At 37.0% G+C, this 15786-nt stretch overlaps 1 protein-coding gene across 1 annotated transcript in view; it reads right to left on the bottom strand.

Moving 5' to 3' along the window:
- The window catches only part of MRPL47 (mitochondrial ribosomal protein L47), a 19126-nt gene extending 3340 nt beyond the window's left edge, over positions 1–15786 (bottom strand). Inside the window, exons 1-5 of the mRNA XM_043473669.1 lie at positions 15629–15786; positions 12763–12914; positions 12163–12223; positions 9234–9330; positions 1917–2047 (exon numbers count right to left, since the gene is read on the bottom strand). Coding sequence (XP_043329604.1) covers positions 1917–2047; positions 9234–9330; positions 12163–12223; positions 12763–12914; positions 15629–15726 — 539 coding nt within the window. The 5' untranslated portion in view covers positions 15727–15786. The remainder of the gene's footprint in view (positions 1–1916; positions 2048–9233; positions 9331–12162; positions 12224–12762; positions 12915–15628) is intronic.

Genomic DNA, 15786 nt, shown 5'->3' with positions numbered 1-15786 from the left:
GAGGTATCAGACACTCATGAAGCTACTGCAAAACTGCAAACATTAATATTTTGCAATGTTTGCTTCAGATCACTCTTTTAAAAATATACATATAAAAGTTTAAAAACACAAGTTCTCTACTTTCACAATAGCTTCCAGTCATAAACTGGAGTGTATCATTACCAGATATATTTTGTAATTTTCCTACATATATATGTGTGTGTACTAATTTTATACATGTACACATATAATTTGAAACACTGATACTCACATGTATACATTTTATGATTTTAAAATGTACACAAATTGCACCAAGTGATTTAGTGCAATATATGCCTCTACTTATATATGCCTCAACATAACAAAACCTAAAAAATAATGCTAAGTGGGAAAAAAGGAAATTGTAAATTCATACGATAACATTGGAAAATACTTCAATTAAAAAAGTAACAGAAGGACTAACTTCAGGGCATTTAGCCAATCTTTTGGAATTGTAATGTTTGATTCGGATAAGCTACGTTGGTTAATAAGATGACGTAATTGCTTTGTTGACTACTTTAACTCCAGGAAAGTTAAAAAGCAAGAACTTTTAAACTTTAACAAGATTAGCACTCTTACAGATTCTAAAGTTGACTGTTTCTCTCCGCTATCCTCACCCTTTCTATCTGACCTCAGCTTGGATTAACCCCAGTACATTTTTGTAGAAAATAAAACAGATCAAAGTTCTTAGGCAGATGTTTTGGCAATTCCTCTCTTTTCTGCACTGGATCACACAACCACTCACCTAAATTTGGCTCCAGCAGCCCCACTACCACAAACTCCATTAAAAGAATGACATAGAGTTAAAAGAATCTCCCAGGACTTTGCGATGCAGGGGCCACAGGCTTGGTCCCTGGCCCGGGAGGACTCCACCTGCTGCAGAACTAAGCCTGTGCACCGCAACTACCGAGCCCACACTCAGCCTGCGAGCTGCCACTACTGAAGGCCGAGTGCCCAGAACCTGGGCCCTGCGACGAGAGAGGCCCCGCAATGAGAAGCCGAGCACTGCAACGGAGGGCAGCCCCACTCGTCGCAACCAGAGTCCATGCGAAGCAACAGAAGACCCAGCTCAGCCAAAAATAAAATTAGTTAATTAAAAAAATAAATCTACCAAATGCATAACCACTATTATGCAGTGTAATTTCAAGAGTACAGAGAAGGTCTCCAACCACCCAAAATTCCTTCCTCATCTTGCTAACTGATGTTTAAATTTCTAATGATGCTTCCTTTCGGCAGTTCAACCAAAATGCAAATAAGCCCCTGGAAGAGAGAATACACTGGGTCTTCTCAATTTCTCATAGCTCAGTGTGAATGTTTATTACCAGATCCTTTCCCAAAGTCTAATAGGACTTTGGAATTGGACCCAGGAGACTAGATGTCACAGAAATGGAAAGATGTAATGAAAATAAACTGTTTCAACATTTGGACTAGGGCTTATCCTAAGGGCAATGGGGCAAACTTGAGATTGGTCCACATGGTCTTATTCCTCAAGAACTTCTTAAAATAGTTTCAGGTTCAGGTTCTTAATGGGTGAAGAGGATAGATGTGTCCTAAAATGAGCTTCATGGGATTTATAACTCTCTGAAATTACACGTGCATATGTAACATTTTCTGGGGAAAGGATCTATAATTTTCATCAGATTCTCCAAAGGTCACATGATTCACATAAGATTCAGAATCATTCCTATGAAGAACCTATAAATAACTGAACCATGGGAATGGGATGCCAAGGGATACCAGACAAAGCTACCTTCATTCATATTCTGAAGTTCCAAAGGGATCTGGGGACCTCTATTTATATTAGATACATCTCTAATGTATCTAAATATTCTTAAAAGATACTGGATAGAGGAGGAGGCATGAGACTTCACTGTCATCTCAGAAGAGCTACTATGTACCAGATGATTCTTCCAAAGATGTCTCTTCTCCAAGCACCAGGTCTAGGCTTTTCTTGACCAGTCTGAAGAAGTCTGAGGGCATCTTCCCTTTCCTGGACAACTTTATCTAATGCATCCATGGAATCTACCACCTGAGAAAAGAATACAAAAATACAATTTCAACAATCATCCAAGACAGAATTCCAAAGAAAGAGACACATAAAGACTATGCTACAGAAAATCTATGATGAATCTTTTTGTCAAAGAACCATTCTGTCAAATATTTTCTAAAAATATTTTTGGCTTAGGTATGCATACATATAGGTGTCTGTAGTACCACTTTGTGTAACTTTTTTTAAAGTTTAGTTTCAGTTCAGTTCAGTCGCTCAGTCGTGTCTGATTCTTTGCGACCCCATGAACCGCAGCAGGCCAGGCCTCCCTGTCCATCACCAACTCCCAGAGTTTACCCAAACCCATGTCCATCGAGTCGGTGATGCCATGCAACCATCTCATCCTCTGTCGTCCCCTTCTCCTCCTGCCTCCAATCCCCTCCCAACATCAGGGTCTTTTCCAATGAGTCAGCTCTTCACATGAGGTGGCTAAAGTACTGGAGTTTCAGCTTCAACATCAGTCCTTCCAATGAACACCCAGGACTGATCTCCTTTAGGATGGACAGGTTGGATCTTCTTGCAGTCCAAGGGACTCTCAAGAGTCTTCTCCAACACCGCAGTTAAAAAGCATCAATTCTCCAGCACTCAGCTTTCTTTATAGTCCAACTCTCACATCCATACATGGCCACTGGAAAAACCATAGCCTTGACTAGGCGGACCTTTGTTGGCAAAGTAATGTCTCTGCTTTTTAATATGCTGTCTAGGTTGGTCATAACTTTCCTTCCAAGGAGTAAGCGTCTTTTAATTTCATTGCTGCAATCACCATCTGCAGTGATTTTGGAGCCCGGAAAAATAAAGTCAGCCACTGTTTCCCCATCTATTTGCCATGAAATGATGGGACCGGATGCCATGATCTTAGTTTTTTGAATGTTGAGCTTTAAGCCAACTAAAAATCTATTGAGCTCAAATTTCCGTATGTTACTTTTTTTGAGTTAGGATACACTCGCACAGATTCCTTTTGGAGATCCAATTTGACTCATCATCTCAAAACTCAATGACCTATTACAAAATGATAACAATCAGTGACTTTTAAAATATTAAAACCTATGTTCTGGCCTTAATTAGTCATTTGTGTCCCAAACACTCAGACACAGATATTTTGACCTGCTTGACTCAAAGCCACACTGAGTAGCTGAATCCACATGCTACCTCCTTTCGACAATATGATTTTCTACAAAATTCATGAGAAATAAAAGATGGGTAAGAACAACAAATCCTACTTTGAGGACAAACTTAGAAGAGCAAAGGGACCACAGTGATCAGAGCCTAATGCAAAGTCTCTGACCCTCAGGCACTCAGTAAACCTGGCTGCTGACCGACTACATTGAAGAGTCTGCCCAAGGTCAGAGCTGAGGTTCCTAACTGAAATCTAATGTTAGCTCACACAGACAGAAAAAAAGTGGCTACAAGAACACAGAGCTAACATCCAGTTATTCATGTTAATGCTAAGAGATAAGAAAGAAAATCAAAAGTATCAATTAGATACACCTCATTCAAAAGTCACCCTCAAAGAGCTTTCTTTTCTAGTTTATAACTTTCCCAGAGGCAAGAGTATCCTTGTATAGTTCCCAAAGTTTCAACTTATATCTTAAAATGAGCATAATTCTTTTAAACTTTTTCTTGATAAATTTTCATTAGTCACAAAAGTACTAAGAAAATTGCATATATTTGATGTTAAAAATTATAATCACTTTCAGTTCATCTGGAGAAAACTTTTATTATTTTAAATTCTACTAATTAAGAAAATACAGTACATATGATCTCCTGGGCTGAGGCTCACCTCTAAAATATATGTTTTAAAGCAAGGAGAGGGTGTCTATTATTGAACTTTAAGTCTCAGAACAGCACCATTCTAGCAAGAGTTTTTTTTATCAAACAATGAGCTATTTATAAACAGCCAATACACTTAAAAGAGTCTCTGAAGCATAACTTTCCTTAAAAGCAGAGTTGGCAAACATACCTAAAAATAAAATCACATTACTTTACAAATGTTTTGCAGCAATGAAAACATGTACCACAACTCAGACCTTAGTTTCTAAATATACCATTTTCCATTCAAAGGCAGCAGGGTTCCTCTGTAAAATGGCTGATTCCAGGGTTGGGGCAGAAAAAGTACAAGATGAATCCAGCATATCCTGCTATTCCTCATCAAAGACTGATGAGAACACAGAGGCCAGCTTGAAGGAACCCACACTGGCCAAATCTCGAGTGATGATACTAAAGGATTTTAACTCATTGAATCAGGTTGGAATCCATGAATCAAGAAAAGAAAGGGAAAGGAAGATAGGAAGAAATGGAGAAAAGGAAAAGCCCTTCCTTACAGAAGAGAGCTCACTAACAATGTAGAATGAACAATGAAATTAGACAATCACCATTTAGCAAACATCATGGCAGTAACTGATTGAGGCAAGAAATCATCATTAAAGGATGCTAAAACCAACGAGTACAAGTTTGAGGATTTACACGTTCCCAAAAGAAAAATCAGTAACTATACAGTGAAGAAACCTAACACTACAATAACCAAACTACTAATGCTAAGAACTTCAATAACAGAATGTATCAACACTGCATGCCTCCTCACCTGATGCACTGTGAAGAATACAGCATCACATCTATGATATTCCTGCCAATCATGATTATTATCATGAGAAATACCATACAGGGCCAAATTGGCCCATTTTCTTCAACGATGTCAATGTCATGAAACACAAAGAAAGACTGAGTAATCAGATTAAAGGAGATTCAAGAGACAAAACTGAAAACACATCAGTCAGGATTTTCTTTAATATAAAGGATATATTGGGATAACATGAAATTTCAATAAGATATATATAGTATTGTATCAATGTTAATTTCCTGATTTTGAAAACTGTACAGTGGTTATGTAAGGAAATATCCTTTTTTGGGGGGTGGGGCAATATACACTTAAATACCTACAGGTAAAGGGATATCACATATAGAACTTATTCTCAAACAGTTGAGGAAGAATGTATCTTTGTAGAGAGGAGGCAGAGAAGGATAAAGCAAACGTGGTGAAGTAGCCACACAGGGAATCTGGCTGAAGGAGGCCTTTTCGTATTGTTCTCATAATTTTTCTGTCAGTCTCATATTTTACCAAAATAAAGCTTAAAAAACCCAAAATATGATGCAACTCAACTTTTATAAAGGCAGATTAAACTTCTCCATAATTAGGGTAAATAACTGAGATTTTATCCCACCCCTTCTTTGACTCTCTGCAGGGATACCCAGATCCTAACAGTGGTGAGCAGCGTGGGGAAAGAAGCCTGAAGCAGTTGAGGTTAGGAAGCAAGACTGAAGCAATTACAAAAAGCTGGGTTCTAATCTCACTGACTGACTTACTATGGAATGGAAAAAACATCAATAAAGAGCTGACTTTGAAAGTGCTCTATGGATAAACAAACAAATCTAACTAAATAAAACATAAAACCTCTACACGGAAGAAATAATTGCAGATCTGCATTTACTGATGTGGGAAAACCTCTAAAATATATTAGTAAGTAGAAGATGTAAGTCTCAGAAGATTATATACAATATAAACAAATGTATGTAAATAAAAATAATCAGGCACATTTCTATATGCAGAGAAAAATTCTGATGGATATATAGGAAATACACAGGATTGACTACCTCAAGGAATGGAAATAAAGACACCAAATGATTTCTTTTTAATGATGAAGAAAACCTAACTTAAATAACAGTTGACCTTTTCAGAGTAATGTGAAAGTACTTAACATTGCTGAACTACAGGAAGGGAATCAAGATGATGGAGGAGGAGGAAGTGGAGCTCCTCTCCCCCAACAAACACATAACGCGGAACGATTCTCACAGAAAACTAACTGGAAACTGGCAGATCTCCCGTACACCCAAAGCTGCCCGGAGATCTCCCTGTCACCAGGGAGAAGGCATCAGGTCCAGTACCTGTGCCACTGGGAGGGATCTGTGAGGAACAGAAGGTCCAGAGGGAGTGGATCAACCCACAATTTGGGCACTCCCATGCCAGTCCTAGGGTCCTACATGAGCAGTCAAGCCCTCTAGCCTGCTGGGAAATCTGCCAAGACAGACAGAATAATGGAAATCACCCAATCAAAACAGCAGACAGAAAGACAAATGAAAAAAATGAAAGCAACATTATGAGGTCTATGGGATGATCATAAAGTGTTCCAACTTGTGCATAACAGGGATTCTGAATCCTAACAGATTCAGGGATTCTGCAAACAGAGAGGGAGAAGGAAATCAAAAAACATTATTTCAAGAAATTATGACTGAAAACTTCCTAAACCCAAAGAATGAAACAGATATCAAGGTACAGGAAGCATAGAGAGAGGGTCCTAAACAAGATGAACCCAAACACACCCAAACTAAGACATACCATAATTAAAATGGCAAAACTTAAAGAATTTTAAAGGCAGCAAGAGAAAAGTCAGTTACTCAAAAAGTCACGGAGCTCCCCTAACACCAGAAGGGTGTGGCATGATATACTCAAGCCCTGAAAGGTGAAAATCCTGCAACCTAGGTACTCCACCCTGCAAGATTGTCATTTAGAATAGAAAGAGAAGGAATTTCTCAGAAAAGTAGCAAAAACTAAAAGAATTTATACACCATATAAAAAGTACACTGTATAAAAAAATGAACTCAAAATGGTTTAAAGGCCTAAATAAAAGACATGACATCATAGAACTCCTAGAAGAGATCACAGGCAAAATGTTTTCAGACCTCAATTGTAGCAATGTATTCTTAGGTCAGTTTCCCAAGGCAAAGGAAATAAAAGCAAAAATAAACAAATGGAACATAATCAAATGTAAAAGCTTTTGCCCAGCAAATCAGCAAAAAGCTTTTGCCCATCAACAAAATGAAAAGACAACATATGGAACCGGAGAAAATATCTGTAAATGATGGGACTGACAAGAGGTTAATATCCAAAATATGGGCAGAAAACCTAAATAGACATTTCTCCAAAGATATACAGATGACCAACAGTCACATGAAAAGATGATCAACATCCCTAATGACTAAACAGAAGCAAGCCTAAATCACAGGGAGGTATCACCTCACATTGGCCAGAATGGTTACCATCAAAATACCTACAAACAATAAATGCTGGAGAGGGTGTAGAGAAAAGGGAACCCTTCAAAACTCTTGATGGGAATGTAAACTGGTGCAGCCACTATGGAAAATAATTTTCCCTAAAAACACCAAAAACAGCACTACCATACGACCCAGCAATCCCACTCCTGGGTATACTTCCAGAAAAAAGAACTATAATTTGCAAAGATACAGGCATCCCAATGTTCACAGCAGCGCTATTTACAACAGCCAAGACATGGAAACAACTGAAGTGCCCGTCAACAGACAACTGGCTTAGGAAGATGTGATATACGTGTATACACATACAAACACCACAATGGAATACTACTCAGACAAAATAAAGAATGAAATACTGTCATTTACAGCAATATAGATGAACCTAGGAAATATTATACTTAGTCAAGTTAGAAAAAGACAAATATTATGATATCACATGTGGAATCTAAAAAATAATACAATGACTCTAATATGAAACAGAAACACACTCAAAGACATAGAAAACAAGCTTATGCTTACCAAAGAGGAGAAGGCGTGGGGAGAAGAGTAAATAAGGCATAAGGAATTAACAGACAAAAACTACTATACATAAAATAGATAAGCAACAAGGATTTACTGTCTTGCACAGGAAATTATGTTCAATTTCTTTTTTTTTTCCTTTTGCCTTCATCTAGATTTATTTTATGTCTTTGGTTAAATATTGAAAACCAATTAATAGGCTATTTTAACAGTGGCATTCTTTAAATTCCAGAAAAATATTTAATGTCAATTGTTAATATTAGTTCTAGTCATTAACTATAAAGTTTGGTTGAAAATAAAATACAATCTTTACACTACTAAACGCAATGGTATTTCAGGTAACAAATGAAGCTACTATTTACAGAGACTTTGCCCAGAAAACCTCCATTGCTCATTAGGTAAGACTTACTGATGGAGACCTCTGTCTCTCTGTCTCTCTCTCTCCATCATTTAAAAAAGCCAATTTAAAACACGTTCCAATTAAATCTTTGAAGTGTTGTCCCTTTGATGGACACTTTTAGTTCCAAAAAACAAATTGGTGGTGCTGGTTTAGTCGCTGTGTCTGACTCTTGTGACCCTATGGACTGCAGACCACCAGGCTCCTTCGTCCATGGGATTTTCCAGGCAAGAATACTGGAGTGGGTTGCCATTTCCTTCTCCATGTTCAATTTCTGTAGTAACCTATAATGGGAAGCAATCGGGGTCGGGGGAGGGTGATGTATATATATATAAAAAAAACTGAATCACTATGGTGTACACCTGAAACAATTTTATAAACTATAAAAAACTTATTAATTAAAATGGTTAAGATGGGGCTTCCCTGGTGGTTTAGTGGTTAAGAGTCTGCCATGCAACAATGCAATGGACACTAGTCTGATTTCTGGTTGGGGAAGATCCCCCATGCTGCATAGCAACTAAGCCCATGCGCCACAAGTACCGAATCCCACGTGCCCAAGAGCCCGTGCTCCGCAACAAGAGAAGCTGCAGCCAAGAGAAGCCCATATACGGCAACTAGAGAAAGTCCCTGCACAGCAACAAAGACCCAGAGCAGGCAAAAATAAATAAATATTTTTAAAAAATGGTTATGATAATAATACTTCTGTTATAGGTTTTTTATACCAATTATTAAAAAAGCATTAAACAAATTTGACCTAGTTGGTACAGAAGTAGTTAAAACCAGAACTAGAAATCTAAGAGGGTGCAGGTACTTTAGAAAATGGTTGAACTGTTTCCTAAAATGTTAAACATGGATTTAGCACACAACACAGCAAGTTTACTCCTAGGGGTTTACCTAAGATAGGTCCATGCACATTTGGGGCTTATAGGTAGAAATGCGAATGACTGAAGATGGGTCTGAGATTTCCTTTTGGGAGGATGGAAATATTCTAAATTATATAGTAGTAATAGTTGCTTAAGGATGTAGATTTCCTAAAAATCAAGCAGAAATAGAAAGAAACCTACTTGCCAAGAATTGTAGGAACGATATGCTCACACCTTTTAGCTTTTATCCCACACTCAGCAGTCTCCAGACTCCCACAAATCTCACCTTTTCTAAGCGCTCCGGGCTTGGCATTGGCAGCCTCTGTCGCTTAGCTTCCTGTTCTAGAGTTAGGAGCATGTTTCTTTCTTTCAGGAGAACATACCTATATGAAAAACAGAACTAGTAATGCTATTCTGTGGTTATAGTAATAAAATTGTGGCTTTTGACACGAAAATTAATAATCTGTACTCAAAAGTCCTTTAGAATAACCCTTTAAACAAGCTGTATCTAGTCTCACTCATTTGTTCACTAGATTTTCCAAGTGCCACATACTGTATGAAGGAAGTACCAGAAGAGTCACAAACAAGCATAAAGTAGAGTCCCTACATTCCAAGTGGAAAGAGCAGACAGAAGGCAACTAACACCTATTCAGCTCCTGTTTTAAGCACATTATATACATTTATTTCACTGAATTCTCACAATAATTCTGAGGTTGGAATCATTTCCATTTTCTAAATGAAGAAACTAAAGCTAAGACATGTAAGGTATCTGGGGGGCATGTAGCTAATTCAGCTAAGTCAAATCGTGAACTCCCTGTGCATAAATCCATTCTATTTTTAGCCCATATGCCCCCTCCACGATTGTAATGTGCTGTGGTGTATTGAGTGGTATAGACAGCAAGTACCAGAGAATTAAGTGGGAGAGACGAGACATTCCTTCTGGCCAAGATAGTCAGGGAAAGCATTAAAGAGATGGGATAAGTTAGGCTGGAAAGAAAACCTAAGCAAACACAAATACTGAGATCAAAACACTAAGTGGCAAAGCTTGAATGGGAGTGAGTTTTGTGAATAAATTATGTTTGATTGAGAATTAGAGCTGGAAGAAAGGAAATAAACGTGGGGGGCATAGAACATGACACAAAAGAAATGGGCTACTTTTTGGTGTGGAAGAAGACAATTTGGAGGGGGAAAAGTGACAGAAGATAAACGATTTGGTTTTCGCCAGGATGAACTGAAACTGCCTTAACTCTCCCCTTACCAATAAGCTGCAGTAAACACGCTGCAAGACAACACATTTTTATAATGAATCTGTTGTGCTGTGTTACATATCTGACACCAAATGAGGGTTTTTCCTTCTTATACTGTCTTTTCTAACACAACTTTTCCCACTCCTCTGACACTAACTACCTGAAGTTAGTGCCAGATTCCACAAAAGTAAGGATTCAGTCCCACAAAAAAGACTGCCCCACTTTAGATGCCAATAATGATTTCTAGGCCTTACATATATCTGACAGACCTGCTGTAAGTTAGGGGTTCCACAAACCCTCTCCTTGGGTTTGATATTTTGATAGAACAGCCTACAGAATTCAGCAAAGCACTTTACTCTCTGGTTTATTATAAAGGATACAACTCAGAAACAGCCAGGTGGAAGAGACGCACAGGACAAGATATGGAGAAGGGGTGCAAAGCTACCCTGCCTTCTCAGGGCACAACACCCTCCCAGAACCTCCATGTATTTACCAGCTTGGAAGCTCTCCAAACCTAGTTGTTTAGGGTCTTTTATAAAGGTCTCATCATGCGGGGATGACTGATTAAATCACTGGCCACTGGTGACTGAACTCAATCTCTAGTCCCCCCCCGCCACCCCCCCAGAGGTGGGCATGGTGGTGAGGCTGAATTCTTTACCCTCTAATCATGCCTTGGTCTTTCCTGAAGGTGTGCAACAACGCCCTCCCAGCCCACTTCACCCAAGAGTTGTTTAATTAGAACAAAAGACACTTACATCACTCAGGCAATTACAAGGAATTAAGGAGCTATGTGTGAAGCCATCAGAGACAAAAGACAAAGTATATTATTTCTTATTGTATCACAAGAACAAGCCTGTAGTATTAGTGATCTTATAAGCATTTTACAGTTCTTTAATCTGCCATGAAAGACAAACCACTCTTTAAATCAAGGGGTAAACCTTTAACTGCCTACTACAGTGCCTGGACAAACAGCAACGCTGAGTGAAGGCTGCCTGGTTAAAGAACAAGATGGGTAAGAAGTGGTATGGACCGCTTCATTTAGACCAGCCAAGTGTCACCATGCAGGGGACCTACATGGAGGAATGTAGGTTCAGTGCTGCAACATCACAGGTCTGATTATTCAAGAAGAGCCAGAAGTCCTTATTTTTGCATGAAATTTCCCAATTTTTAAAACACAGTACAGTCCAAACAAACATATCTTCAGGCTAAATATAGTCAATGAATGCAGAGGGTGGGGGTGGGGTCAAAAGGTACAAATTCCCAGTTATAAAAGTGACTATAGTTAGTAATACTATATCACATAATTGAAAGTACCTCAGAGAATGGACCTTGAAAATCCTCACCACAAAGAAAAAAATTTCTCTAAGTACAGTGACAGTATTAACTGGACTTATTATGATCATTTTGCAATACATACAAATACTGAAGCATTACACTGCACATCCAAAACTAACATAATGTTATGTCAATCATACCTCAATTTATATTCAATATATGTATATATACAAATCAACTGTCTCAAATCCTCTCAACTCTTATTCATCAGGAGAACCTGCCAGCAAAACCTACCTAAATTTCTACTTATGTGCATCCTCCAACACACTACTTTCTCAAAGTAATTAAGTTAAAGCTTCCAGGCCATGCAAAATAATAAAAAGTAAGAAGACCGACATGTGACCAATTAATCCCCATTCTGTTTTATTAGTTTCTTGAAATTGGTAGTATAAAAGTGGTAGTAGGACTGGTAGCAGTTACAATAAAATTCCTAAACTCCCAACTAACTCTGATACATCTCTCATAATGTAACTTAACCTCTGGAGTATTCATAAAAATTTTAATCATCTTATATATCACCAACAGTACCATAAATCATTTCACTTAATTTCCTACATCAGATAAAGTTTATATCTCATTATTATACTATAACTGCCTCAAACTCTTAGATGTTAATGTACTCAGTATACTTACCAAAGTTTATGTAAATCTTCATTACTTTTGTTCCTTAATTGCTGACAGGTCCATGAAGCTCCTATTAAAGTGATAAACTCATAACGTGAAATGAGTTACATAATTTTCTAGTTACGTGTCCTTTGGCAAATTACTTAATCTCTCTAAACCTGTTTCCTTATCTATAAAATATATAATAGCTTTTTATACTATAGTACAATATATAATTAGAACTTAATTGTGATTAAATTAGATATTAGTAATGTGACTGGCAATAGCATTCAAAACATCTCAGTATTAGTACAAAATATATTTTCAGTCTAATGTCAAAATACTTACTATTCTTATAAATTAATATTCAATTATCTCTGAAAAAGTGAAATCTAAAACAAACCCCAAACCTCACTTTAGTTAATAATTTCAACCCACTCCTCTTCTAAACCTTTTGTCAACCTGCCAAAGAATAGTTTACTATTATACTCTCCTATTTTTCTCTAACAGACATTCCCAAAGGAACTGAAAAAAGAAAATAACATAAGCAATTCCCAAACTGGATAAATAATCCAAATATGATAGAAAGTTAACAAATATATTTAATACTGATCAACCCAAGTATCTCACCAGATTTCACCTTTTCTTCCCCCCAGTTCTTTGGGTCATCAAAAAATTCTTCCAGTCCTCTCCTAGACAATGTGGTATGAAGTAATCTACACTGGTGAAAAGATGTGACATCTGATGTATTCTTAGTCAACAGACTAAGAGAAAACCTGCAACTGAACATATATGAACAAGTAATTAAAGTTTCATGACATCTGGATTTTATAGGCAATAAATGGAATCATTTCCTCATTTACAATATCAAAAAACCAACTTGGGGATTCTGCACAAGAAACAATAAACTCATAAAATGCTTTAGAAATTATTTTTAATATCCCCAGTATAGATGCTGTAATTTATCCTGTAATTTAGAGCATAATTCAGAGATAATATATTGACATAATTATATTTTACGGTAAAATTTTTAGCTCCTTCATATGCTGCTGGTGGGCATATAAGTAGATAAAAGCATTCTGAAGTTTAATTTTGCAACACATCTGAGGCCCAATGCTTCCTCCTGTAAGCCAGTAATTCCACTGGATTTAGAAATTTCAACTAAAGAAAAGATCATGTACAGGAATTGATAAATCAAAATGTCTATTGTGGTGATTATTTTGAAATGTATGAAAATATCAAATCATTATGTTGTACACCTGAAACTAATTATACTTTTAAAAAGTCTATTAAAGCATTATATATGATAACAAAAAGCAGACAATAATGTAAACATGCAACTTGGAAATGGTTAAAATAATTATTGTGCATCTGTATGATAATTTATTATGTAGCAATCTAAAAGTCATACTTGTAAATAATATTTAATGACCTGGAGAAATAATTTAAAATACAATAATGAAATGTATCACAAGTGCTGTATTCCTACTCCCTCCCAAAAAAACTAACCTGAATCTAATCATGAACAAACAAGCAGACAAATCCAAATGAAGGAATATTCTAAAAAGGTTGACTTTATTAAAAAAACATTAATGAGAGAAAGGCCCTGAGTGTACTTTCCAATCCTGTGTAATGTTTAATTCTTGGCAACTGAATCAAAGCAGTGTTAAATTATGGCAATATTTGCACTTTGGGAATGAGTACATACCGTATGATCACATTCTGCAAATGACACTTTTAAAGCTGTTAATAGACTTTGCACCTTTTCTTTGACAAGGATGTGTCATATTTAAATTTTTACATTCATCATGGCTACAGGTAGAACTAGGGAGGGGGGAATGTTAATTTTTTATGGGAATTTTGATATGAAAAGAAACTAGTCATTTAATTATACAATAGGCTTGGCTCAAAAAGTGTTTTTCAACTTGGTATTCCTAATGTGGGATGTGACTTTATTTTATTTTTAGTAGCCGATTTGGATGTAGACTGACATAGCTGAATGTCTTAATAAATTTAAATTTGAAGATTAAAAAAAAAACATTAATGACATGAAAGAGAAAAAAAGAAACTGCTTTGGATTAAAGACTAAAAAGATATGACAATTAACATGATAAATGATCACTGATTGAACCCTGAATAAAAAAGAAAGAAAAAATATTCCCAGTGTGATCGTTGTAGTATTGTGGTTAAGACATTTCTTATCTTTAGGAAATTCATGCTGAAATGTCATGATGCTTGCAATTTTGACATGCCTCAAATATTTCAGAAGAATAAAAGCACGGACATAAAAAGTATAAAAAATGTGACAAAATACTGGGGAGTGATTAATATAAGTGAAGAGTATATGGTTATTCTTTGTACTACTTTTACAACTTTTCTTTTGGTTCGAAATTGAAAAAAAAAAGCTGGCGAAACAAGGGTAGAATATAAAAATGCATGTATGTAAGTATGATCCTGATTTTATTTTAAAATTACATGTATGTGTATATTCTCAAAGTGAAAACGAAGAAAACCTGTTTATCTCTGAATGGTAATATCATAGTTGATAGTTACTTTCTTCTTCAAAAACACTTTCCCTTATTTTCCAAAGTGTCTGTAAGTGAACAGATAACTTAATAGTAATGATAAAAATCTAAACTTATTTTTTAAGGAAAAACGATGATGAGATGGAAGAGACAATTGATTCAAGTCTGCCACTTTTCAAGTTACAGCCCCTGAACCTCTGCAAAAAAAAGACAAAAAACCAAACCAAACCACTGCTTATCTCTGAGGTTAACGTAAGGAATTACATTATAGCTGAGAGATGCCCAATAACAGTGCTGAATTCAAAGAGCACATACATTACTTCCTTTTGGGGAAAAAAAACAAAAACAAAAACCCAATAATTTGTAAAATTCAACTCATTAAAAACAAAAGCTAATAACAGGGAGGTAATCGTACAGCTTAACGTCAAACATGATCTGTCTGTCCAGAAGACAAGCGGTCTTTCTAGAAATAACCACCGTTTGTAGTATATTCTTTTCTCACACCTGCAAGGCGACTGTCAGTTCACTCGGCTTTCATTTATTCACTCAAAATTTACTCAACACCTCTTTTTGACAGGCTCTGGGAGTACACATCCCCTTCCCCCCTTTTTAACCCACAGAACCTGACAAAGCGCTCAGTTCCACATCCAAAAGCTCTTCAGTGAATTTTTTTAAAAACTCACCCAGTCAAGGAGAATGCTTCTGTACCTCCACATTTAATTAAACAAATACTGGGTTTCTACAGACCCTAAGAACTGCCTGGTCCACAGTAGGTGGCAACAAAATGTTTGAGGAAGATACAGACATGTCGCAGATGGGAGACTTCTCCAAGGTCACTGACTCCTCACGAAGGTGGGCTCGCGCCTAGCCATCAAGGCGGCCTTTCCAGCCCTAAACGTTCTCAGCATCTCAACAATCAAACAAGTTCCAAAGTTGGGGAAGTGGACAGACCTACCCCTCAAATAACTTACCCTGTGCTAGCAAGGGCTTGGGGACTTATTAACGACGTAGAAGCCTTCAGAGCGGCCGAGACTCTTCTGCAGAAAACAGCCAAACTGGCAGCAGCCATTTTTCGTATCAGCAAGCAAACCGCATTTCCGCCAAACTGGCGTCACTTCCGGAGTCTCAC

The sequence above is a fragment of the Cervus canadensis genome, chromosome 7 (assembly GCF_019320065.1).
Source record: "Cervus canadensis isolate Bull #8, Minnesota chromosome 7, ASM1932006v1, whole genome shotgun sequence".
NCBI classification, from domain to species: domain Eukaryota; kingdom Metazoa; phylum Chordata; class Mammalia; order Artiodactyla; family Cervidae; genus Cervus; species Cervus canadensis.
Note: the sequence above shows the minus strand (reverse complement) of the source record. Positions and strands in the feature narration are given on the sequence as shown.